General features: G+C 43.8%; 1 protein-coding gene across 1 annotated transcript in view; it reads left to right on the top strand.

Annotated features, from left to right (window-relative positions):
• nxn (nucleoredoxin) overlaps nt 1-23,986 on the top strand; it is a 57,807-nt gene extending 33,821 nt beyond the window's left edge. The window contains exons 2-8 of the mRNA XM_071497000.1: nt 9,445-9,562; nt 12,536-12,669; nt 15,014-15,114; nt 15,258-15,364; nt 16,166-16,345; nt 16,912-17,036; nt 22,932-23,986. Coding sequence (XP_071353101.1) covers nt 9,445-9,562; nt 12,536-12,669; nt 15,014-15,114; nt 15,258-15,364; nt 16,166-16,345; nt 16,912-17,036; nt 22,932-23,114 — 948 coding nt within the window. The 3' untranslated portion in view covers nt 23,115-23,986. The remainder of the gene's footprint in view (nt 1-9,444; nt 9,563-12,535; nt 12,670-15,013; nt 15,115-15,257; nt 15,365-16,165; nt 16,346-16,911; nt 17,037-22,931) is intronic.
• Nucleotides 23,987-24,648: the final 662 nt, after the last annotated feature.

Below are 24,648 nucleotides of genomic sequence, written 5' to 3'. Positions count from 1 at the left end.
CACAAAACACAGATAATGTGTCTGAAATGTTCCCTTCAAATTTCCATAAATATTAATGTGTTGTGATGGGATCAGGGACTAAGCTGCAGCTACGGCAGACTTCCCAGGGCTCCAGCATGAGGAGGTGGAGGAGGAGGAGGAGTGGTGGGAGTTAAATGCGGGGTCAAACAGAGGTCACAACCGGGAAGCTGTCTCAACACCCAACACTCCCCATCCCCTCCCCTAGCACTCCAGGAAACTGGGGTACCACAGAAACAATAATGTGGAGCCTTATGGGTAGAATTAATGCGTGGCTGCTGTGGGTGTGTTTGCTGAGTGTAGCTAATTTAGCAGCAAAAGTAAAAAGCACATGCATAAAATCGAGGCTTATTCTAATGTGTGTTTTGTCTGATTATTAATATGTAATAGCCTGACTTAATGAGGCTATACAAAATGCTTTTCTGATGTTTTCAGTCTGACTTTTTATTTGACGGCAGAACCATTCCATACTGTATTGGATTACAGCTGAGAGAGAGAGTGCGTGTTGTATTACCTTTTGGCACACGACGGACTCCAAAAATGCGCAGGGCTTTCCAAGTCATGAGTTGGCCGATCACTGCTAATGTAAAATGCCCGTCTCAGAGGGTCACGCTAAGGTAACTGATAGAGCTGGTCCAGAGCCAGACCAGCTTTATATCATCTCTATCTGGCTGTTCGACTCTGCAGGCCTTGACTTGATGAAATGCAGGCTGATGTAGAAGGTGTGAGTTACGAGCACCTGAAAAATCATGACACTATGTTCACACAATGAGCTTCTGTCATCTGATGTTGAGGTAAATCATTACTGCTCACTTGAGCTGTACCTTCAGCAGCATTTAATGATTGACCTGCAGAGATTGGCCTGAATAATAATGTTACCTTATTACCTTACCTAACCTAGCCTACTGTTTTCTATTTTGGATTTCCACAAGCTTGTAGACAAATTTGGAAAAGGTGTTTACATGTTGACATGATTTTCGATGTTTTCCAAACGTTGCTGTTGAAAAGACTTTGAATTCTTCTGCTCGAGAATGAGTAGCTATATGTAAATGTTAGCATGTCCGGCTAACTAGTTTACTGTGTTTACTGTAGCACCGTACCAGTGTCCGGATTACTAGATTACAAGAACAAAGTAATTTCTTTCTTTACATGTCTTCCGCATACTGTGGATTTTTCACACAGGACGTTTAGCTTTAGCCTCAGTCTTCTAGCACAAAGTCATGTACAGTATATAATCACAGAGAGCAGATGTAACACCGTCTTTTTGTACAGGGTTCTTATTTTAAAACAAGGTTCCTGGAAACATTAAGTAGTCCGACGCCAACAGCGTTTTCAACCAACTCAAGAAGCTAATGTTGTTCAAATCTGGCAGCGACAGTTTACAACCAGCAAAATGAACGTTCAGTAATTAGAAATGAGAAAGCTGTTTTTTTGGGTTTTTTTGTTTGTTTTGTTTTTTTTATGCAAAGTTTACCAAGTGAGAGTTGTAAATCCCATTGTCAATGTAATGTACATGCAGCGTGAGAACAAAAAGCTTGACAGGCATTGCAAAGATGTCTAAGGTTTAGTGAACTCATGGACTGGTTTCTAAAAATGGAAAAAGATTTCTGGTACCCAGAAAAACCAATGGATTGTTATTTACGACAATAAAGCATGATAAGTGAGCGCAACAAAAATGGATCACATGACACACAGATGCCTCAACTCACATGATAATCACACATCAGTGTCTGGTTTTTTAATTTTATTCTCTATGGATGGGCAAGGTCTTTTTATTTTAGTGGTGGGAAATGTCAGTTTAGCCTGAGTGAAAGGCAAAAGCGGAAAGGATGCAATTTAAAATGTTTCCACATTATTGTACACATGGTCTGTGTGTGTGTGTGTGTGTGTGTGTGTGTGTGTGTGTGTGTGTGTGTGTGTGTAATAGGTTTACACTTTGCTCTTTGTGAGTTTTCATAAAGAAAGGGGGGGGGGTTGATGGGGAGAGAGAAATAAAGAACAGGGAGTTAAGGGGGAGGGGCAGTAGGGAGGCAGGCAGACTAGTCTGAACGCCACTGGGAGTGAAGAATGTACCCCCTGCCGTCCTGACCTTTGACCTTGCTGAATGTAGGCCTCAGGGGCAGCCCACGTCTGTGGAGAGACAATGCCGCAGATACCTATTGAGCCCTGGCTTTTTACTCCTTTACAATCCCCCCTGCTTTTTTACGCTGCGTTCTTCCTACATAAGAACTTCTCACCATGCAGAGTCCAAGTTTGGATTTAGGGGCTGTATTCAGGAGGTCGCTTTTGTGCCTCCACACAAGGCTAGAGGGGGGAAAACACCCACACACCTCTCTCTCTCTCTCTCTCTCTCTCTCTCTCTCTCTCTCTCATTTTTTCTTCTTGGTTATTTCCCCTAAGCCCTCTGACATTCTGGCACCTGTTTTCCTCACAAAACCGTTAATTTATCACTGAATTATTAACTAAGAGCCCACAATGTGTCTGGCACTCTGTGACATGTCCTGACTTTGTGGAGGGGTGGGGGGTGGGGTTGCCCTGGCAACTGAAAAAAGCAATTTTGGCCAGCATCTCTCGTCCGCGTCCAGAGGATCCACCACCAAAATGGCTCGGCTGGAGAATGTTATTGGATTAATAAAACACACGAGATAGAGAGCAACATTTTGCATTGAAGAGGCATGATGTGCAGCCCGCTGTGTGCTTTCAGCTCGGCAATTTTTGGGGAAGTGCATTTACCCATCACAGCGGCTGTGTAGTGCAGGATGAGCCTCTGTAATGAGCACAGTGGAGTGAGTGGCTTTCTGTATTTTGGGAATATAGCTGACACTCGAGGAAAAAAATGGAAGTGGTTGGAAAATGGAAAAATTGGGTAACATATCATAAATCATGTGACACCAGTGATGCAGAGCTGAGCTGAGTAACATTGAAACTGTAAAGGTTAGGGTTGAGGTTTGATAGCATTTTATCAAAGTATTAAATCCAAATCCTTTTGAATCCTTCATTGAATCTCATTAAGTTTAGGTTTTATCCTTTGCATGTAAGCAAAGTTATAAATAACTGCAACTCAGAGATTCATTTTAGATCTGTGATCACCTGTTGTTGGGTGAAAAACCAAAAAAAACTACTTCATCCAAGCAATGGAGGTCCTAAAACAAAGCTGTGAGGTTTGTGAGCTACTGTCCATTATGGTGGTCCTTTTAGCTTTAGCACCAGCTATAATTAAGAAGACTGCTGACATCTACTGCATGTTTTCAATGTCTTTGCAAATAAAAAATAACAAAGAGAGATAAAATATTTGAGAAGCAGTTCGTTAGCTCTTGAGTTGAACATCCAGATATTTTGCAGATCCAGGGCCAGTCGAAAATGGAAGCGGCTATCTGAACCCAAGCCCACCAAAGATGAAAGCATAGTTCTTGTGGGGGCTTATGGAAGGCAAAACTACATTACATGCAAAGGGAGATGAAGCTGAAGCATATTAAGAGATAGGTCTGCACTCAGAGAAAGGGCAGTGACTGTGCAGCTGTCGCAGCCTTTGAGGTGTGTATTTCACCACCGGGGGAGCCACGGCGGCGAAGACTCTTGACCAGGGTAAAGCGATAGTCGGGTCAGAGCAGCACAGATGGAAGCGCCAAGTAACACACACTAGCTGGCGTAGTGTGGGCTGAAGTACGGCTGAGAGGTTGGAGGGGGTGGGGGGGCGCGGAGATTTCCCTTTGTAGCCATGAAGAGCAGCAACAGCGTTTTGAAGTGGATACAGGCAGTTACTGAGAGCCTCAGGAGCAGATTGAGCAGAGGCGGGGTGCAGCATGGAGGAATGTAAGTCAAAGCTGCAGGGGCCCAGCCTATAGGGAGTTACGGTGGTGTTGTCAGGAGATGCAGGGAGCCAGTAATGAGTGAGCAGGAGAAGTTTGGTCCTCATCATATGTCTTGAACCTGAGGACCGAGAGGAAAAAGTGTCTCAGATTTGAACCTGAATCGTCCTGACACATGATGAATGGACTGTTGATGCTGCTGTGCGCCAATGCGTTAGTTTGAATCCATCTGCAGATGAAGTTATCCATATTACACAGGTGATGGCTTGATGTCTAAAGAAGCGCCAGCCAAGAGTCAAACCCAAGATCCCAGTCCAGCCTGCTCTCCCCTACACCGCTACAGTAAATCTTTACGGTCAGAGATCACACTGCCTGCAGGCACTTTCAATAAAAAAGTCCCTGAAGAAGATAAATGCTTTTGTTGAACATGTCTTGAGGGGGATGATCAGTCCATCAGACCGACAACCTCCTATTGTCTAACAAATGGCTTCACACACTTAACCAGAATCTATGGAAAGGCTCAAAGGCATTGACCACCTGACTGTTGTCTCTTCTGCACAGGCGGGGTCATTGTACGAGTCGAGCTATTTAATTTTATTTTGAAAAACTCTCCTCTCTTGAGAGTTTAAATTGAATCAAACTGTAACGCGATTTCATCTGTGTCCTCTCTGAATAATGCAGAACACATTACTTGTTTTTTTCATGTCTGTGCTGTAAACTGTGCTAATAAATTCCTCTTGACATGAATGAAGAGATTATGTGGACAGCATCTTTTGCCCGATGCCAAATGCCATCGAAAATTCCTGAGAAGGTTAAATTAAATTCCAACAAATCTTATTAATTATGGAATCTGTAGGTTTCTTATCTGGATGAAATAGAGTGAATATAGCCCATTTTTTTTCCCAGGATATGAACTAGATTATCACCACTTGTGTTCCATATATAATAGTCAGAGATAAAGGACTGAGCTGCTATCAGCATCACAGCGGGGTACCTCTCATGTCCTCTGTTGTAAAGGCTTGACTTTCCTTTGTAGTGGCACTGTTACAGTGAAACAGCAATGGGAGCGTCTGGCAGATGCCTCAGGCCCGACCAGCTCAGTGAAAGCAGATTTGGGAGGAGATAGGGCTCGAACAATCGTAGTTGAATTGGGCACGTTGAGTGATGAAATTTCTTCCACTCTAGTTCTCTCAACAGGGTGACACTCACACCAGCACTGCTACTGTAGAGACCCATCAGTTACTGAGTGAGGCTGAATTTCACTGCAGGACAAGGCCACGGGCGTTTCAAAAGGGACTGAGCCAAAACTGAAGCAGATGTGTGTGGATTATAAAGAGAGACTTTTGGGGGGGGGGGGGCTCCACCTGAACCAACCCACCCTTAAAGTGCAGAATGTTGCCATAAAGTGCAACAGTGCAAAGAGGCGTGAAAGTGATCGCCACGCATGACATCTAACATGGGAATGTGGATATCTGGGGATTGGATTTGTTTCCTTCCCTTTTTTTTTTTTTTTCTTGCTCTCTCACAGTTAAGCATGAGTGCAGGTTATAAATGAATCCAGACATTGATTCCTTCACACTAATTTAGCTATACATAAAAAAGAATCAGCATATCCTTTGACCAATGGGTCAGTAAGATTTTCCCCCCTGGTATGTCCATGCACAAAGATCTCCAGGCCTCCCAGTGGGCTGATTTGCTCTCCTCTGAGATGTGGATCTGTAGCCACGCATGATCCAATTAGCATGATGAGCGCTGGGCGTAGTGTGAGGCTAATGCCTGCATGTCCAGGAGAGTAAATGGATTGTTAGTATGGATTTCCAGCTCTCTCTGGAGTCTTAACAGTTGGTGGGCTCTCTACAGGGGTTATTGGCATACTTGAACCAGTGTGTGTAACTAAATAGCCAAGCCTCCTGCTCGACCATGCAGTTACACACTCTGTTGATATTGATAATGAATACAGGCCCCCTCAGAGAGAGAGTGGCAACATGAAATCATGATGCAGTGAATACAGTCAGCGAGCGCTTCACATTGATAATAAGCCGGCGCCAGACTTTTTCTGTGGGACTGATAACTTTTTTTCTTCAAAAGAATCATCTTTTGGCTAAAAAATGTGTGAACTGCGGCGTCCAGGGTGATGTCTTTAAAATGTCTTTTTTCATCTGGATAAACCCAAAGATATTTACAATAGTGGAAAATGGAGGAAAGCAGCTCACATTTCAGAAGCGAAAGGTTAGAATTTTTGATTTGACAAACAAAAATGAATCAGTTATCAAAGAAGTTGTTGATTAATTTGAAAGGCATGGCTGGGTTTTGTTACCTTTGGACAGAGCCGGGCGCTTGTTTCACCCTGTAAGCTGAGCTAAATGGCTGTTGGCTATAGGTTTCTGTTTATCACACAGACATGACAGCGGTATAAATCTTCTTCTGTAACTCTTGGCAAGGAAGTAAATATGCATTTCCAAAACTGTCAAACAATTTCATGATTATACAGCAGCACATAAGAAACATTTTAATCCCACAAGTTCAGCTACAGACGAATAAAACCGGACAAGATGACAAAAATATCTTTATCACCACTTCTACAAGGCTGAAGCGGTTTCTCAGACAAGGAAAGGGGACAGATTTGACAGTATGATTTATGTGTGTTTTTTCATACAACACGCTGTATCATGTCACATTCTGTGTTTATTTTCTCAGCTATAATAGACAGCCTGTGGCTCTCAACAATGTAACAGTGTTTTGGGAGAAATGGATCGCTGTGGCATGTGATCCTCATGTTTTCTATTTACGAGGAGGACACAGGAGGGGAGAGGGAGAATGTGCTGTCACCGCGAGAGCTATTGTCTTCTGTGTTTCGGAGGAAGATTTTGGATTTACATGTAGACGACAATGAAAACTAGACACTCAGCTGTGACAAGCATGAGGTTCCCCCTCTTCCACCCCCCCCCCCCCACCCATGCACGATGATTTTCTTACCTCTCAAGGTGCTGAAATCCATTTGACGTCTGTTTTGTTTTGCGACAGTCACCGGGACATGCAGCTTTTGTAGTTACAAGGTCATTCATCCGCCCTGAAATCATAACAGCCCTTTTTCATTCTAAAGGCAGATCTAAACCCTCGAAGGATTTAGCACCCGGGGGCTACTCTGATCTGCAGCCAAATAACCAGGCAGACATGATTCAAGGATGCAGTAAATTAGTGGCAAGACAAAGAGGAGGAATTGGTTCTGCCTCTGAGGCTGCTACACAAATCTCTCTGCTGCTCTCTTGATGCTGCACCATGTGAGACATGATAGGACTTAGAAAGCCTCCGATTGGTACAAAGCCATCTTCCTCTACTTTGAGAGGAAAGATCCCTGTGGAACGATGCTGTACATTAACCTGGAGAGTCACGGTGACAGATTTGGCTCTAAGGATGTCGATGTCAGACTGAAATATCTCAACAACTATCAGATGGATTGTCGTGAAACTTTGTATGGACATTCGTGATTACCAGAGGAGGAATCCTACCTGCTTTTGTAGTGTCAAAGCAAGCTGATGATATTATTTACATAACTCAGAATTACAGATCACATCTAGGCTTCAGAGGGCTTGACAGTCTGTACTGCACACAGCACCCTCTGTCCTCGGACTTGAATCCAGAGAAGGAACACGTTTACAGTGCAGGTTCTTGAGGCCTTGTCAAATTTTGAACCCATCTGTTTTCACAATCATGTTAGCTCATTGATATGCTGCTACGCACCTCTGTGTGTGTACCTCTGGGCCCTGACATGGAATACATTTCTTGACATTTTAGTGCTAGTTCAGAACCAATCATCCTATCACTCTGTTTTTTTGTTTTTTTTTTCCTTTTGTGTCCTTCTCACACTCCTTCGTCTAAAATCCGGCTCTCAATCTCACATCATCAGCCTGGGTGACAGCAGGCAGGCGAGTGGAACGGCTGCAGAGTTTTTACACGGATGCATTGTCAGGCACGTCTTGCTTTTCGGAGAGTCACAGTTAATGCCCCTAACCCCGTCAATTTGTGCAGTGAGATCGAGTTTCCAGAGCAGCATGGAGCGTGTGGTAAAACTGTTGACTGTGGCAGACACTGAAGTTTGCTTTTGAGGGACTTCCAGACCGACATAGTCTGGAGGCTCCGGGTCGTCTTGTCCATGGGACAGACCGTCTGACCTCTGCTGTCAGGAAGAGCCTGTGGTTGACCTCTGCACAAGCTACACATGTTGTCATACGCTCGCAAAGCAGCAGGCACACAACATGAGCAGAACACACACTGAATAAGAGGGAGGACAGCTTGCAGAGTCTCTGCGCTCCTGCAGTGAAGTCACTGTTTGCACAAAAAGAGCAACAAAAGGTTTTCATCAACCTGGAGCTCGGCGGTAACCGAACTCCAGGCTTACTTCACTGAGCCCTAAGGAAAGCAGTGCTGACTTCATTTGGCTGAAAACCTTTCAGAATAACTACTGCAGCACCCAGACAGTGCAAATCACATGGGTAGTGAAGTGTTTGGATTTGTACAGCAGGAAATAAATTTAAACAGAGTAAAATATGTGCTTATTTATCGAAAGATGAAGTCACCACTCCTTTTTGACACAATTCCCTGCAAAGTCATTAGAAGCATTTTGAACCTGGTAGATGTTGTTTCAATAAAAGACAGTAACGCACACTGACAGTCTAGTTTTTTTGAAAACAGTGTTTCTCACTGGTCTCACTTGTTTTCAGAGCTGGTTTCACTATTTCATGTGAGGGATCCCCTTTTTCTTCTTCTTCCTCTTCTTCTGTAGCTGCTGAAGCAGCAACATTGCACAGTGCCGATCGCTTCTCTTTACAAGACACGGCTGTTTTCTATTCACAGTCTAGGACTCTTCCCTCTGATATGGAAAGTTAGTCTCAGATATGTGAAATGCCTGATCTGCTCTTTGATGTTAAGGACTACACTGGACTCTATAAATAGCGTCAGTTCATGCACAGATTTCTGGCTGTAAAGCGTCTTTTCTGACTTTATGAGGCTGTATTAATATCAACTCGTCATATAGGAGGTATTATGGTTGAATTTAAGGCCATTGGGCGCTCGTAAATACCTGTGAAAGTATGAATCATAAATCCAAAAACCTTCAGTAATTCAAAGTGCTCAACACTTAAGAAGGGTTCAGATTTTTATTTTTATTTTTTTCCTTTTTACTGCAGAGCTAAAGTGGTTCTTTTTTCCCAGCTTTTCCTCTTATTCATGACACAGCAAGGATGGCATGAGTTTGCTTCAATTCAGCCTCTTTAAAGTGAGATCAGCCCTGCAGCGGTGTGCTCCTCACCCTCTGCTAATTCACCTCAGGGCTGACTGTGCTTCTCTATTCTTATTCTACCTTCTTGCCTCTTGAGTCTCTTTTAAACAACAGACAGGGTGTTTGGCCTATAAAACACAAATGGCACACCATTTGTGTTGTTTATAGTGTTGTATTTCAGCTGAACAACGCTGCTGCTGCTGCACTGAAGGAGTCGTTTTAGACAGCTGAAGCTCTTACACCAGCTCCGAAATTGAAATACAATGAAGGTGTTATTTGAAGTCTGTCTGTTCAGGGGGTTTTTTTCCAACCTCTCTTCTCATCCTTTTCTCTCAACAGATGAAGCTGTGGAACAAGTACAAGGTGACCAGTATCCCATCTCTGGTGTTTGTGGATGCAGCTACGGGGAAGGTGGTGTGTCGGAACGGTCTCCTGGTGGTCAGAGATGACCCTAAAGGTGAGATCAAGAATCCATAGCCACTCACACTGATTTATTTGTATTCCCTGACCTCAAGCTCTGACCCTACTCCTCTTCACTGAATGGTTAACCTCAACTCCCACCACCGTCCATTCAGCCCTAAAAATATCACTTTTTAATGAGGTAATAGGAAGTCATTGTGGGTCAAAAGGACAGATAAATATAGATTAATTTCTCACACACACACACACACACAACCCTTAATCCTTGGTGGGAAGCATCCCTCAGTTACTCCGGGCTGTGGGTAACAAGCATGTTGCAGTTTGTCCTTGAATAATCCCTTTAATCAACACCAACAGCAGCAACAGGACGGTAACACACCACAGTTCACCGATCACTCTGAGCTCACATCAGACTGTTACACCTGTCCCCCGCAAAACAACAGCAGCTAGGCCCTGAGGCAAAATGAGTAACTTAATGTAAAACACAAGCAATTAAATGTGGAATATGTTTTAACTGAATTTTCAGACAATTAGTGAAATAAAATGTCCTAGAAGTGTAGAATAACAGTTGGTGGTGCTAATTCTCCAACGGGTGCTGTTAAACCGCAGCAGAAGAAGAGGGTGGTCGCAACAAGACGATGTAATTAAAAGAGCATCAGTCAAAGCTCAAGAAAACGGAACCTGTGTGGAAAGTGTGATAGAAATATGGTATTTATGTTTGCCCCGTGTATGATGTTACAGTCCTCTCATCACTCAGCCTGAGAGGACTGTTTTTGTTTATTTTTCATTGATACTTACTCTTCCACCTCAGCAAAGTGTCAGTTTTCTGAACTTCTGCTTTTTCCACCAACGTGCAAACAGAACATTTGCATAAAAACAGGTGGATGGAAAGACAGTTAATGTTACAGTGCTGGGAGTGATAATAAAATAATAACAACCTGATTTAACTTTCAAATCTGCAATAATCCAAAAATAATACCATGGAATTATTCTCTTCCTCTATATAGCTAGAAATATCTAGTTCACCTCAGTGTGTCGTGCAGCTGAGGGACAGCATGAATGAGTAAGATAAACTTGAGAAATTAAAGTCAACCAAAATGTAATGAGTGCTGTAACTAAAGTTACACCTGCATACACAAGGACACAACACACACACTGATTCTCTGTAATGATGTTTACCAAATGCCTGGTCTGAGTTCCCTGTGGAGATATCGCGGTGCCACATCACTCACCATTTGACCAAAACATTTTGCAATAACTCCCCCCCCCCCCTCGTTTGTGTTGATGCTGCCGTAATTATGGTGCTGCATGAATATTACAGCGTGTCCATGTCTCACTCCCTCATCTGCAAACCCTATAATTTCTGCACTTTGAAGTGGAAACAGAGAATTAACAAGAGTGGGCTTGCATTCCTTCCCTGTGGAGGACGTCCTCTGTGGCTGAAAAGATCTCAATATTTTAAAAAGCTGCCTCTTCACTCTCTGTTTGGTCAGCTTGAAAAAAAGAAAGTGGCATTCCTCATGTGAGAGGGGAGAATAGAGGCACTATTGCAGCACAGCAGTGAAGCAGATGGATTTTGCACGAGGACAGTGACAGATTTCACTGTCCGCCTAATGAAAGCCAGTGCTAGCCTGCAGTATTATCTCCATGATTCATTAAGTCCTCTTCCAAACTAGATGTGGCTAGAGAAGAGATTAATCTCTGGCCTCAGTAGCAAAGATGGACACTGGCACTTGGTTAGCCAGGATTTTCTAACAACCTCTCTCAAACGAAAAAAAAAAAAAAAAAAAAAAAAATCATATGTATGGTTTTTGTTTTATTTCTCAGTTTTTCAGGCAAACTGAGAGAGGCTGCAGACGTGACAAATCAATTCAGCTACAGCAGCTACAGTTAGCAGAGGGAAAGGCCAGTAAAAGTTTGCCATACATCAAAACTGGGAGGGGCGGGTGAACAATCCAGGACCCTCTGCCTTTCACTCTCGATGAAAGGCCCGACTTGAGTGGCGGCAGACTAGCCCGCAGCGAAAAGTTGGAGTGCACTTTTACAATCAGTGCAACAATAAAAGGCCGCGCCAGCGCAGCGCAGACGTGTCACTCCTGCCTAATGAAGCCCTAAACAACCGCGCTCACATAAAGACGCCATTAGGAACCAACCACACAAGGTTTTATTTATGATTACCCCCTTTTTAATTCGGCTCCACCAAATGCATCTCTGCGGAGCCTAACAATGAAGACACCTTGAAAAGGGAAAGAAAAGTGAGAAAGAGAGCGAGAGAGGAGTATTTCTGGCAGCCTTCATGTGCTTGAGAGGCATGGCTTTCAGTCATCATTAAAATCTGATTTTGCATCAGGTGTGTGGTTGCAATAGTGGATGCCATAAAAAAAATAAATAAATAAAAGCCTGTGAGTAATGTGCTTATGACAAGTGTGCATCACTTTTTGATATCAAAACAGCCGTGACAGAGACAGACAGGGTGTCTCAGGTTTTTCCATGTTATTGAAACATGATTTTTAGCCATGTTAGTGGCACAGCTCCAGGGTCCAGACTGAAATATCTAAACAAATATTAGATGGATTGCAAGGAAATATTCAAGTCAGTCATTAAATCCTAATGACTTAGGTGATCCCCTGACTTCACCTCTAATGCACCAGGAGGTAGACGTGTGAGGTTTTCAGTAAAACGTCTCCACAGCCGATTGTTTTGAAATTTAGTTCAGACACATACATCCATCACTTTTCATTTACTGTATGGCCACATACCTGCAAAACTAATTTCCACCAGCTGCAGTTGCACTTTGCATTTCCTGCTAAACACTAGCATGTTAGCTCTGCCATTGTGAGCATGTTAGCATTCAGCTCAAAGCACTGCTGTGCGTAAGAACAGCCTCACAGAGGTGCTAGCCTGGCCGTAGACTCTTGTTTTCTTATCTTTCTTGACTTGATTTTTTTTTTCCTCCCCCTTCCCATTTTTCCCTTTTCATTGGCCCCTCCACTTTCCTACCCTCTCCCAGGCCTGGAGTTTCCCTGGGGGCCGAAGCCGTTTGCGGAGGTGGTGGCAGGGCCTCTGCTCAGGAACAACAGGCAGACAACAGACAGCAGCTCTCTGGAGGGACACTACGTGGGAGTGTACTTCTCAGCACACTGGGTGAGTGCGGTGAATGGAGAACCAGGACAAAGACGACCCTGATTTTTGTTTTTTTTTCTTACTATTCAGGCTTCCTATCTCTGTCAAAACACTGTGACATCGGAGAGAAGAAAGGGCGGCAGCAGCGGAGCAGGAAGAGGCAGAGCAGTTAGTCAAGGCAGATAAGAGAGAGGAGCAGGAGGGTGGAGGCGACTCCATTGTGCTTGTGTGTTTACATTAACAGTGGTTAACTATTCCCCTCAGTCCTTTCACCGCTACCTTTTTTTTAAAGTTGGCATCGGGCACCACACCCCGCTGACATCATCCCTATTGTCTCTTCCTGTGCTGGACCTGCAAACAGCCAGTGAAGGTCGCGACTCAGTGATGCATGAAAGGCGTTATATCATCTGTGGACTGTTCCTGATGAGATGCAACGCAGGCTGCTGAGACCCGTCGGCACAGCCACTGCCAGAGCCGCAGCCTCAGAGGCTGGCCCTTCAGAGTGGTGACGCCTGAAGGCTGGCTCAGACCCCAGACCCATACAAAATTGAAAAGGACAAGTTACAAAAGGCATTACGGGACTTTATTTGCAGTGGGTTTTTTTTTTTTTTTTTACACCACATTTTCCCTCCATATAAATCTATCCGCCATTAAAGTAATTTTACAAACATTAAATGCCAACACCTGGCTTTAGCATCCACTTACACTAAACATATTATATGATTTACGTGTTTCTCCTAATGTTCTGGGGACCTGAATTGGCCCATGGCAGGGAAACATGACCTATATTTTCCTTGTAGAATAACTCATTGCAATAAAACGGCAGCTAGAAAACCCAATTCACTGACAAACATCAGCAAACAAAAGCCTGCATACAGTAAGACGGCTTTATGATGCTACAGCTTTGACAGCACACTGTGTAAACTATAATGAGTTTGCAACATAATTTACCGTGTTTACTTCTGTGAGCAGCCGAGAAAGAAGTCAATTAATGAGCAGCGAATCGATTGAGGCTTTGTGCTTCACACTCTCACTCCCACCGTCCTTATGTGTTGGTGTGATGAGTATGCATGACTGGATCAATGAAAGTGCTTGACATACTGTATCCACTGTAATCAGCCTGAATGGTAATGAAATCTCGTCTGTATCTAGTCCATGAATTAGAATTGGTGAGAGGATTTACTTCAATATGAGATATCATTAACAAGAATCAAATAACATGTAAAAAATTTACAGCCTACATAATTAAAATTAATCACTACCTGCCCAGCCCCAGACAGACAAGGTTAGCAACTGTCTGGTGAACATAGTGAAGCATCTTAAGAGCCAGATATTTCCCTCAGGAGTCAGTAGAGACCAAAACGGAGCTAAAAGAGTGTGAATATTGGATTTAAATTCCCAATGTGTCCACAACACGACTCCAAATGACTGATGATGGCGCTTCTATCTATAAATAGGCAACTGTTTGCGAACAAATTCACTATTTAAACTTTGTAAGGCGAGTGAGTGTTTACAGCTTCTTTCTGCTGCTCCCAAGCGGCCTGTGCATTCCTAACTAACATTGTACAGCTTCGTGACTTTCATAAAATCAATATCTTTGGCCAAATATTTGCATTGATAATCTTACATTTTTTAATAAATGGCTAGTGGTGCTTCTTTTAGGGTCGTGGAAAGTAAAAAAAAAAAAAAAAAATCAAAGAGATATCATATCATCCAACAAATTGCGGTAACTTAATTTTAGTATAAGTCCAGAGAATTCAATCCCTACACTGTTGCAGTCATCCAGACCAGACAGTGACAATATTTAAGCAAATTATTTACATCATAATGTTCTGTAATATCCCAATAACACAGCAGAGTTACTCCAGCCTCATTCTTACCAGACAGAGCTGCTGAAGGCACATTTCCAGCAGGTGGGGAAAAACTATTACCACGAAAAACATTAATTGCATGAATCAGACCTTATCTGGTATAAACAAGTAGTCAGTATTTGTATTTACAGTATATTCACTGAGAGAGAGAGAGAGAGAGAGAGAGCGAGCACAAGATAGACTGGTGTATTTTCCCTCCCGCTGCCCCTGCACTCTGATGTCATGTTAAGGGCAGCCATACCACCGCCCCCCTGCCTGGGTATACTGTGGGCTTCCTGAATACTCTCAAGCTTATAGCAGGATTAGTGTTTTAAGATTGTGGGCTGTATTTGAAAGACGCTGGATACAAAACAAGACAGAATTACTAGTTTGTGGAAAGGTGTTTGGTGACATAGAGGAAGAGAGTTGGGAAATACCCAAAGCAATGGAAGCTGCTGCAGCAACCTGTCATTTGAAATTATGTGTTATATATTCACTTCCTTTCTCTCCATCAGTGTCCACCGTGCCGCAGTTTGACCCGGGTCTTGGTGGAATCGTATCGAATCGTTAAAGAGTCGGGTCAGAAGTTTGAGATCGTGTTTGTCAGCGCTGACAGGTGAGAGTCACTGTGCCAGAACGTAGGATCATATTTATTGACACACACATCTGTCTCTGTCTGTCAAATAATCATACCCCACCCCGTTCAGCCACCAGATCAATCTGTTGTGTTGCTTGTCCGGTGCTTTCCAACCTCTCCAGGTCAGAGGAGTCCTTTAAGCAGTACTTCAGCGAGATGCCGTGGTTGGCAGTGCCATACTCAGATGAGGCTCGGCGATCACGACTCAACAGACTCTATGGGATACAAGGTATTTTACAGCCACCTCCTCCTTGCCTCAGATATTCAAGCTGAGAGGAGGGAGTGTAAATGTTTTTTTTTCACAAGCTTAGTTATGTCACGCACTGAAACACTGGCACCACGGCTGACAGCTCTCTGCGCTGGGCAGGCGAACAGCAACACAGATTGCCCTGCAGCCTGAGGAATGTGGGCCGGTTATCAAGTTTACTGTCTTGCTTGCTGCAGAAGTGCCGAGCCTCTCCCTCCGTGCCTCACTCTTTTCTCCTCTGTGCTTGTGCAGAGGACTGTGGACGAAGTTAGCAAGAGCTGGCTCTCGGCCCCTCCTGCAAAGAATGTGAGGAATGCACGAGTCAACACTGCCCCCTTCTCGCATTCAAAACCCTGCAGTTCATGACGGCCCCCACCTCTGTTGACTTCAGTCCACATGCGCAGACAGGAACACACTGACTCATGCGCTGTGTTTACTCCTGGATGGTGTCTGATAAGGCTGTTAATAAGACTAGGAGAGTGTAATCAGAAGGATGATGAGAGGCAATGAGAAGGGTCAAAAGTTCCACCTGAACAGTGGGAACATCAGAAGTGAAAGCAGGAAGAGGTGTCGAGAGATGAAAGTCGCCGGAGAGGCAGAAACTGCTCATAAAAGGCTGAAAAGACCCACACAACAAAGAAAATCTCAGTGGGAGAGGGAGCAGTCTGCGTCATAATTAACGGAAATGACCCAAACCACCTCCCACGCTGTTGCCCATTTCCCTCCCCTCCTCCTTTTGTCTTCCTCTCACACCGTCCTCACCTCTTCTTCCTCCCTCTCTAGGTATTCCCACGCTGATTCTGCTGGACGCAGAGGGTCACATGATCACGCGACAGGGCCGCGTGGAGGTGCTGAACGACCCGGAGTGCCGGCTCTTTCCCTGGCACCCTCGGCCCGTGCTGGAGCTCAGCGAGTCTAACGCCGTGCAGCTCCACGAGGGGCCCTGCCTCGTCCTGTTTGTGGGTGAGTAGTCGGGCATTTATGATGCAGCTTCTGCAGCTCAGCATGGGGCTCTGCCTGGAGCTGCTTGTGCTTAAATGAAGTGGCATTTATGTTGAGTGTATTGAATGTCAGACTCTGTGGAAAATTCTTCCAGTGTCGAGAGGTCCAGAGGTCTTTGGGAAATGTTTCTAGTGTTTATCAATCCATTTATATGCTAATACAGAAGGTGCAAAGATGCAAAATGCAGTAGGTTTGTGAATAGCATTGAAAAATGATTCAGACATGAATGCATGACAGTTGTGGGGACCTTATAAAACAGGACAATAGCACAGCAGTGTCAGGAAAGAGGATGCATACTGATGGCCCTCAAAAATTTGATACCTCCCCAGTGTCTCTTGAGGTCAAACCAGATTGCAAAACAAGATGGACCATCTGTACAGTTTCTTTTATCTCTTCACTCATCTAACCCACAGTCATCTCTCCTTCCTTGCCTCCCATCTCACTCGTCGGTGCATTTTTTTCCTCTCCCAGGTGGCTTCTTTTCATGCTTTTAACATCTTTCTGTGTCTCTTTCCTCCTTCGTTCAGATGCTGAGGAGGAGGGAGAGTTGGAGCCAGCCAAGGAGCTGATTCAACCAATAGCAGAGAAGCTCATGGCAAAGTACAAAGCGAAGGAGGAGGAGACGCCGCTGCTGTTCTTTGTGGCTGGAGAGGTGAGATAAGCCACTCGAGGCCACTCCAGAGTAAAATGCCATTTCACACAAACTTGCGTAGCTGAAATTGGGATGTGACATTCAGCAACTCATCTGTGAGTGTTTGCCTTTGCTGTTGATATGTATACATATCGTTTATAGACCTTATATTTTTGAGGGTACAATATTAGAATGACTTCATCAGCTCATCATAATTTCTGATGAGGACCCCTCTATCTGGAAATGTGACCAACATATATACCAAGCAGTTTCCAGAGGGGCTTTGTGTAATTACATTTTAAAGTCTGCGTAACAAGGTGAACTTGTCAGCAAACAGCTGTTGATTTATACATCCAGTAAATTCATTAGCAGCATGAGAATACATTTAGCAGTTGTAATGTATTCACTTTCATTTAGCTCTGTTTTTGTTCTCCCCCACCTCCTGAGAAAATTAGCTTGTGGCTAACTGCTGTTTGGTGCTGAGCAGGTAGTGCACAGTGGGTTACAGGCCAGACGACTAAACAATGAGCTTAGGGGAACTGTAGTGTTGGGTGATTGTTGTTTGTGGGTTTTTCAGTACATTACATGTAGTCACGTGATCCATTTTTAGTATAAAAATATTGATTATAGCTCTGTTAAATGTGGTTATTAAAGAACTGGATCCTTGATACGTTCTGAACGAGACACCATGGTAGTAAATAAGCTTGTCAGTTCTCTGATGGACAAACTATATGAAACACAGTTTTCCAACTAAAAACCTGCAACAAATCTCATGCATGTTTGCTTTCTTCTTGTTACTTATCGGCCTTAACGTATGACAACAATACCACTGCATCTGTATTACGCTAATAGGCTCTAATCGCATGTTGAGAGTCCCTGGTTTGTATCTGCACCCAACACCTTGGCAGCTGTCAAAATTACCGTATTAAAGGCCCCTTCTTTGACCCTGTTGAACCTGTGAGGGAGGCACTCACCACTATCCATGAGCCACAATTCAACAGTGAGCCTCCATCATGAAGGGCAGAGCCAGAGCCAGATTTTCTTTCCTCTGCTCTCCCACACTGCCTCATCCGTCCACGTCCTGCTTTATCGCCTCCCTCGTCTTCCCTGTGCGGGACAGACCATGGAGTTTTCATAACTCTTGTTATCTCATGTTGTTCTGTCCTGACCTTTCCAAAACTGGTGGAGTTAGCAGCAGCAGCAGACATAATTACAAGATTAGCTACCTCTCCTCAGTTGCCCTGCTCTCTGCCCTCCGGCTCCCTTTCCTCCCATCTCTCTTGCTGCCCTCCAGTCTGGGAGGACAGCGCTGGTGTCTCGTGTCACACACCGAAGGGCAGGCTCAGATTTCGGCCGTGGGGCTCGCACATGTGCTAACTGTCTGACCCCGTGTGTGTGTGTCCAAGGCCGCTCCACCCTGATGTCAGCCTCGAAATGTAATTGACATGCGCACGCAGAGCGAGAGCAGCTCAGAAGGACGAGAGTTGACACGACGCTGTTTTGTGTTCATTGTCAGTGTGCCAGTATTTATTTGACCCAAACACAAAGAAACATTGTTGCGCTGGAGCTTGCAGGGATTCAGAAGCTTCTTGCGTTATAACTGCAGCCTATGTTTGCTTTGTTTCCCTTGTGGCGCGCATGCAAAGCCAGATATTTTAACGTCCATGTAGCACAGGTATAATTTCCTGGCTCAAGCTCAACCGGCTATGAAATCACGAGGCTTCATTTCCAGATTGGGTTCACGGTCAGATATCACTTCCCGTTTCAGGATCTGGGCCCAGACTCCTGCACCTTGGACGGGGTTAGCCCTGGTAGTCGCACGCTCCTTGCCAGGCCAGCTGCTGGGTTTTCTGTGTCCATGAGACAGCAGTATGTTGGCAGTCTCTCAAGGGGAGGCCAGGCTGAGCAGAATGACACGGGATCTTCTTACCCTACTGAAAAAACCTTACGCCCCAGAGTAGTACACTGTTTTATAAATGCAGCATGAAAGATCTTTTGTTCTTTCATTTCTGCTGTGTAATGGCTGTTGCATGCTCTGGTGGTATTATCCACTCACATAAGAATTTAACTGATTTTGTGGCAAGCAGCAGTGGTTGTTGACGTTTTCCCATGTTTGTGTGTGTGTGTGTGTGTGTGTATTCCTCAACAGAATGATTGCTTTAACTTTGGATTACACTGGGTTGCATGAACACTCCTGGACCGCCCACCTCTCGAGCAAATATAAGTCAAAACACTTCTTCTCTGTATTTGCTCAAATCTTTGCTCCACACCGAAATATCTCAACAATTACTGCATGAATGTAATGAAAAACTGTACAGACATTCATGGTTTCCAGAGGATGAATCCTTATGACTTTTGACAGAAAAGTAATGTACAACAGTTTTGAGGTGCCAGATTCTCAGATGAGAAAATCCTCTGCTTCTCTTGGTCTTACATAAGTGTGATTTGAATATTTGGGGGTTTTAACTGTTGGTCGGACAGAAGAAGACATCTGCAAGACATTTGATGATGGATGTCAACTGGAATTGTAGGATATTGTAACAGGCATTTTTCATGGATTTTTTTTAATCAATTATTCTATTATTTGAAGAAATAATTGGTAGATTATTTGATTAATGGAATTAGTTTAATGCCTATTCACATTTGTGGCTTTGAGTGAAATGTCTTGTTGAAATGTTATGGAACAAATTAGCATGAAATTTGTGATAGACATTCTTGTCCCGCCTCAGGATCAGGATAAGTGCCATCAGATCAAAATTTGTTAGTGTTAGCATATTAACCTGCTAAACTAAGATGGTGAACAAGGTAAATATTAAACCTGCTAAACAGTATGCAGTGAGTGTGTTGATCTCAGCATTTAGCCTCAAAGAGCTGTGAGCGTAGCATGAAGACTTTCAGTGTTGTTTAATTATAAACACATTGAAAGTTTCTTCTTTCTTACATTTGCTCAAAAAGAGAAAAATGCACTGACTCAAGAGATATTACTCAGTTCTGTTAAATTCCACTTAATTTATTGTTGAGTGGATCCAGCATTTCACAACGATGACTCCTCCTCAAAGCATCAGAGCTGGCCGGAGCGATGGATGCAGCCCCAGCTCTGAGGCCAGCGGGGAGGTTCGTTATCATCATCAGCTCGGGCCTTATCAGATGGTCGTCGTCTGTGAAATGCCACAGTGCATCAATAATCAGAGCGAGCCCGACATGGCCCAGCAGGTTCCAAACGGCAAACACACGCTGAGCCTTATCACAGCTGTGAGTGCGGGCTACACAGCAGAGAGGCCCTTTGTCTTTTTTGTTCTGAGCTGAGCTGCGAAGGGTGGGAGGGGGGCGGCGGCTCTGGAATGGCAGCACCTCCCGAGAAGCAGTTTACACAAGCAGAGAAGTCACACAAAAGAAGATGCATGACTTCCTACTGGGGTGAAGGCTGACGCAGAGATTACATCTCTACTCATATCGAAGAGGCTGGATAGGCCACGGTGACAGATTGTGGAATTTCTCTCCTTGTGGTTTCTTTACACTGTGCACACAGATGATCTATAATCTACGCTCAGTATGGCTGCAAGAGAGCATGCAAGGGAAAGGCTTTTATTTGTAGTAGGAGAATCGAGCAGTATTTCACTCGTAACAACATTGTCCTCAGTGACAGCTTACATGTGTGAGCATTAAGTGGTCAATGTATGGTGATTTGCAGCGTAATAAAACGGGCACCGTCCAGAGGAAGTTAGCTGCCTACAATAAAAATACCACACTGCAACTCATCTGTTCCATCTGTTTGCAGTTTTGCAAAGTCGAGGTCACAGACTTCATCTTGGCATACTTATCCTTTTTAGGTAGTGGCACAGCCAAGCTATTCAATGAAAAGTCTGAGAGCTGATTGTGTGGTTTGATCCATTTAACAAGAATAACTGCAGATTTTTCTGATAACATGAAAAACACAACAAAGGGGCCTGAAAAGGAGGAAGTGCTCGAGCGTTTATATGAAGCTGGAAATCCATCCAAAGTCGCTCTATCTTTCACTTTGTTTTGACAAAACTCACACTGGCACATAAATCAGTAACTGACTGTGTTAACATCAGAGTCACCGCCTCTGTGAGAAATCCAGGTCTTTGTTGCAGTGCCACCCTCTGGCCCTTTTTTGCTACTTCTGCATTTTCAGCATAATCTTTTCCATATGAAACTGATCTTAAATCTTTTGCGAGTCTCCCTCTGAGCCAGCAAACTGAGCCGAGGGGAAATCAGGCCGTGCTGTCAAGAGGAAGAGAAAATGTCTCAGATGGTAGTAGCTGTATGAATTTAATACGCGAATTGTGTAATCTCACCAAACATAACGCATGAAATCCGTTTGACCTGTAGAAAATGTGCGACAAGAATAATGGATGTCTGTCAAGTAGAGGAACTGCTGGCCGGAGGTAAAGCCTAGTTACGAAACGCTGGGATTTCTTATTCGCTCTCAATTATTAATGGCTCTTTCAAGCATGTTTGGAAGTTGCTGCCTGTCTGCTGGTGATTCACTTCTCGTACCTATGGCTCCAGGGGTTGTAATCCTGACTTGTTAAAGGGTGAAAGGTGACATCAAGCCTCAGGCAGAACATGGGTGAAGCCCCTTTTAAAATAACTGCTAAGAAATAAAACTTAAATTCCCAGTAAACCCAGCAGCAATCTATTTTTAACATATTCCATCACAAGTCCTCTCTCTCTCTCTCTCCTGCCCACATACGCTATTCAAATGCTCTGTGATGAGACTTATATCTGATGTGTGTGAACTTTTGAAAAAAGGGAGGGATGTTGTTGGACCCCCCACCTGAGCCCTTCCTGTATTTCCACACAGCAGGATGTGTGACTAACTCCGACTCTCTGGTCTCTCTGGGCAGGCTGCCTGCAGGAGGACAGCAGAGAGGAGAGTTTCACATTCTCTTTCAAGAAGTGTGCATTAATAAAGCTTGTGCCAGGCACCTCTGAATTTTATGAGGTAAATCCAAACGTGAGATAGTAAAGGGTGCAGTACTCCTTTTCTGTGCCGAAAGCAAGTCTGAGCTGATGAGCAACAGAAAAATTTGTAATTTAGAGATTTTTCTCTGCAAGAACATATCTAACGTTTGACTGGTTTTAATTAACATGTGAGCATGCCCCCCCCCCCCAACACCATGTGTTGTGGTGCTACAGAGACGCCACAGCCTACAAATCATATTCTCCAGATGTAGGGGAACAGGCTTGTTTTGTACAAGGTCAATCAAAAATCACATCATCATTTAAAGAAAGATTTGCAGTGAAAACAACTTGGGACCTCTCGTCATTTTGCATATGTCAACAGGTTGTGGTGAGTCCAGTTCATTTGGGTGCATTCACATCTGTACTTGGAGCTGTCCACCCGAGACAGATGTTAATGCCAGTTCTGAGCAGGGCCACAGATTCTTCCTTCTCTGAGTGTTTTTTAAGTAACTTAAAGAGGCCTGAAGAGGTCAAATTGTCAATTAACTTAGAAAACAAGTCAAATTTATTCAAATTATGCAAATTATGCAAAAGAAAATGAGAGAGCTCACAGTGTCTGAGAATTCAACACTTCAATTCTTCTTCTCCTATGTCCTCGTCATTATCTTGTAGCCCCTCAGATTTAAATTGTGGCCCCTTGTGGGGCTGCAAGCCTCACATTGGGAACAAATTATGGGACAGTATACACAATATAAAAGCTTTATATTTAAGGAAACATATGATGAAAGTTGTATTTTCAGAGCAGAGCTATTCTGTTGTCAAACCTTTTTGATTTGCTTTGCTAATTCTGATGCAGACTCACTGAAGCCCAGGTGTTGGCAGAGGAAATTGTCACGTGAGCTTTCTGACTTTGGTGTGAGGACTGTACCTCATGCGACATGATGTAATATCACACTGATAACCACACTTTCCTCTCTTTCACCACAGGATGACATGAGCGACTCCCTGCGAGACTACACTAACCTCCCAGAAGCAGCGCCTCTGCTCACTATCCTGGACATGTCGGCCCGCGCCAAGTACGTCCGCGACGTCGAAGAGATCACGCCGGCCGTGGTGGAGCAATTTGTCAGCGACTTCCTGGCTGAAAAGCTCAAACCGGAGCCCATCTAAAGAGGACGTCCAAATATAAATCGGATATACTATATTGGGACTCACTCCATCATCGACCCCTGACCTGTTGCTACGCCCCTCACCCTTCCCAGCCTCCCACTATCTCTCTCACCTCCCCTCCTGACCTTGTCAGACTGTTAGAGAGATGTCTCACTTTTTACTGACATTTTAACATTTTTTTAGACATGTTCCTCTTTTCATGGAGTCCTCTCTTTCTCCTGTGGTGCCTTGCATTGACTATAGTCCCTACAGTAATATATATGGAGATTCTGTTGGTTTTTTTTGGCCTCAAGAAAAGTATTTGTATTTTTTTTTTTTTTTTTTTTTTCACACGATAGCATTTCTGAATTCTAGAGAAAACCAGAGAATTACCCAGTGGACCTACTTATTCAGCTGATTCTTTGCTTTCTATGCGCCTTGTCTGCAAGATCCTTGTTACTTTTTGGTTTCTAAACGATGTTGAGAAAGAACAAAATGCATTTTTACAGTTGTAATTCACATGTATACTTAGTGCAAATGTGGTAAACCTCAGTTGGATGTAGCTGTAAGCAGAAACAGTACGACAGGTGCACATACAGTAAAGATCACATTATACTTGCTTGTAACAGAACAATGACTGATGTTTTAAAACCCCTGTGTCTTGTGGTGCGTGTTATGATGTGAGTGAAAGTCATCTCTAGCCAGTTGTTATGGTGGTTCTCATCTCATAGTCATTGTGAGGACTTTCTGTGAAGGTCCTCCGATGAAAAGGCTGAGTTCGTCCTGAAGGCACAAAAATGGCATTTGAAAAGTGTTGAATGTATAAATCCCTATATTCTGTTACTTCAGTCATGACTTGTCACACCCATTAAAAATTCACTGGCAAGCACAAACTTCTGTTCCTGTTAAGTTCTACTAATAAAGTTGGCTCTTGGATATGTAAAATACACACCATGCAAGTATTTGAATAATACTCACGGTCTCAACGGAACTTAATGCAAATGGTGCATTTATGGTCTGAGACAGTATGCAGATGGTTTTTGTTCATGCACAAACTCCAGGTGGAATGGAGATTTTTGACCTCACACTCAAGTGCAGTCAGTTCTGCATATGTGCACACGTTTGCTGCAAAGACTGACACTGTGAGTCTGGTCCGTTCTAGAGTAAATCTAATAAGTGCGTGCGTCTATTTAAGGCTCCGGGAGAAGTATGAGGGTTATGTGCTTTTTCTCTTCGTTACAGGGAGGGGTTAGGGAGAGGGGGTGAGGGACGGTTATAACTTTCTTCAGCCTCCTTTGTGAGATTTATTGTATTAAAAAAATCTTAAATTTATGAAACGATAGCTTTTGTGTGTGGTAGTACAGGTGTTCTGCAGAGCACGACAGTCCTAGTCACCTCTTTCAGACGTGCACGCCTTTAAATGAACCTGATCACACCCAGTAGCACAGCTGCATCACTTCAACATGGCACAAGTCTGAACTGAATGCCATCAGATTAAAATCTGCAGTAGCACAAGTAACACGTGCACAGAAAAGGAGAGAAATGTGTCTTAAAG

The sequence above is a fragment of the Trachinotus anak genome, unplaced genomic scaffold (assembly GCF_046630095.1).
Source record: "Trachinotus anak isolate AG129_WGS33_773 ecotype Australia unplaced genomic scaffold, CSIRO_AGI_Tana_v1 ptg000014l, whole genome shotgun sequence".
In the NCBI taxonomy this organism is placed as follows: Eukaryota; Metazoa; Chordata; class Actinopteri; order Carangiformes; family Carangidae; genus Trachinotus; species Trachinotus anak.
The sequence above is the reverse complement of the archived record's forward strand: the minus strand, read 5'-3'. Positions and strand labels throughout refer to the sequence as shown.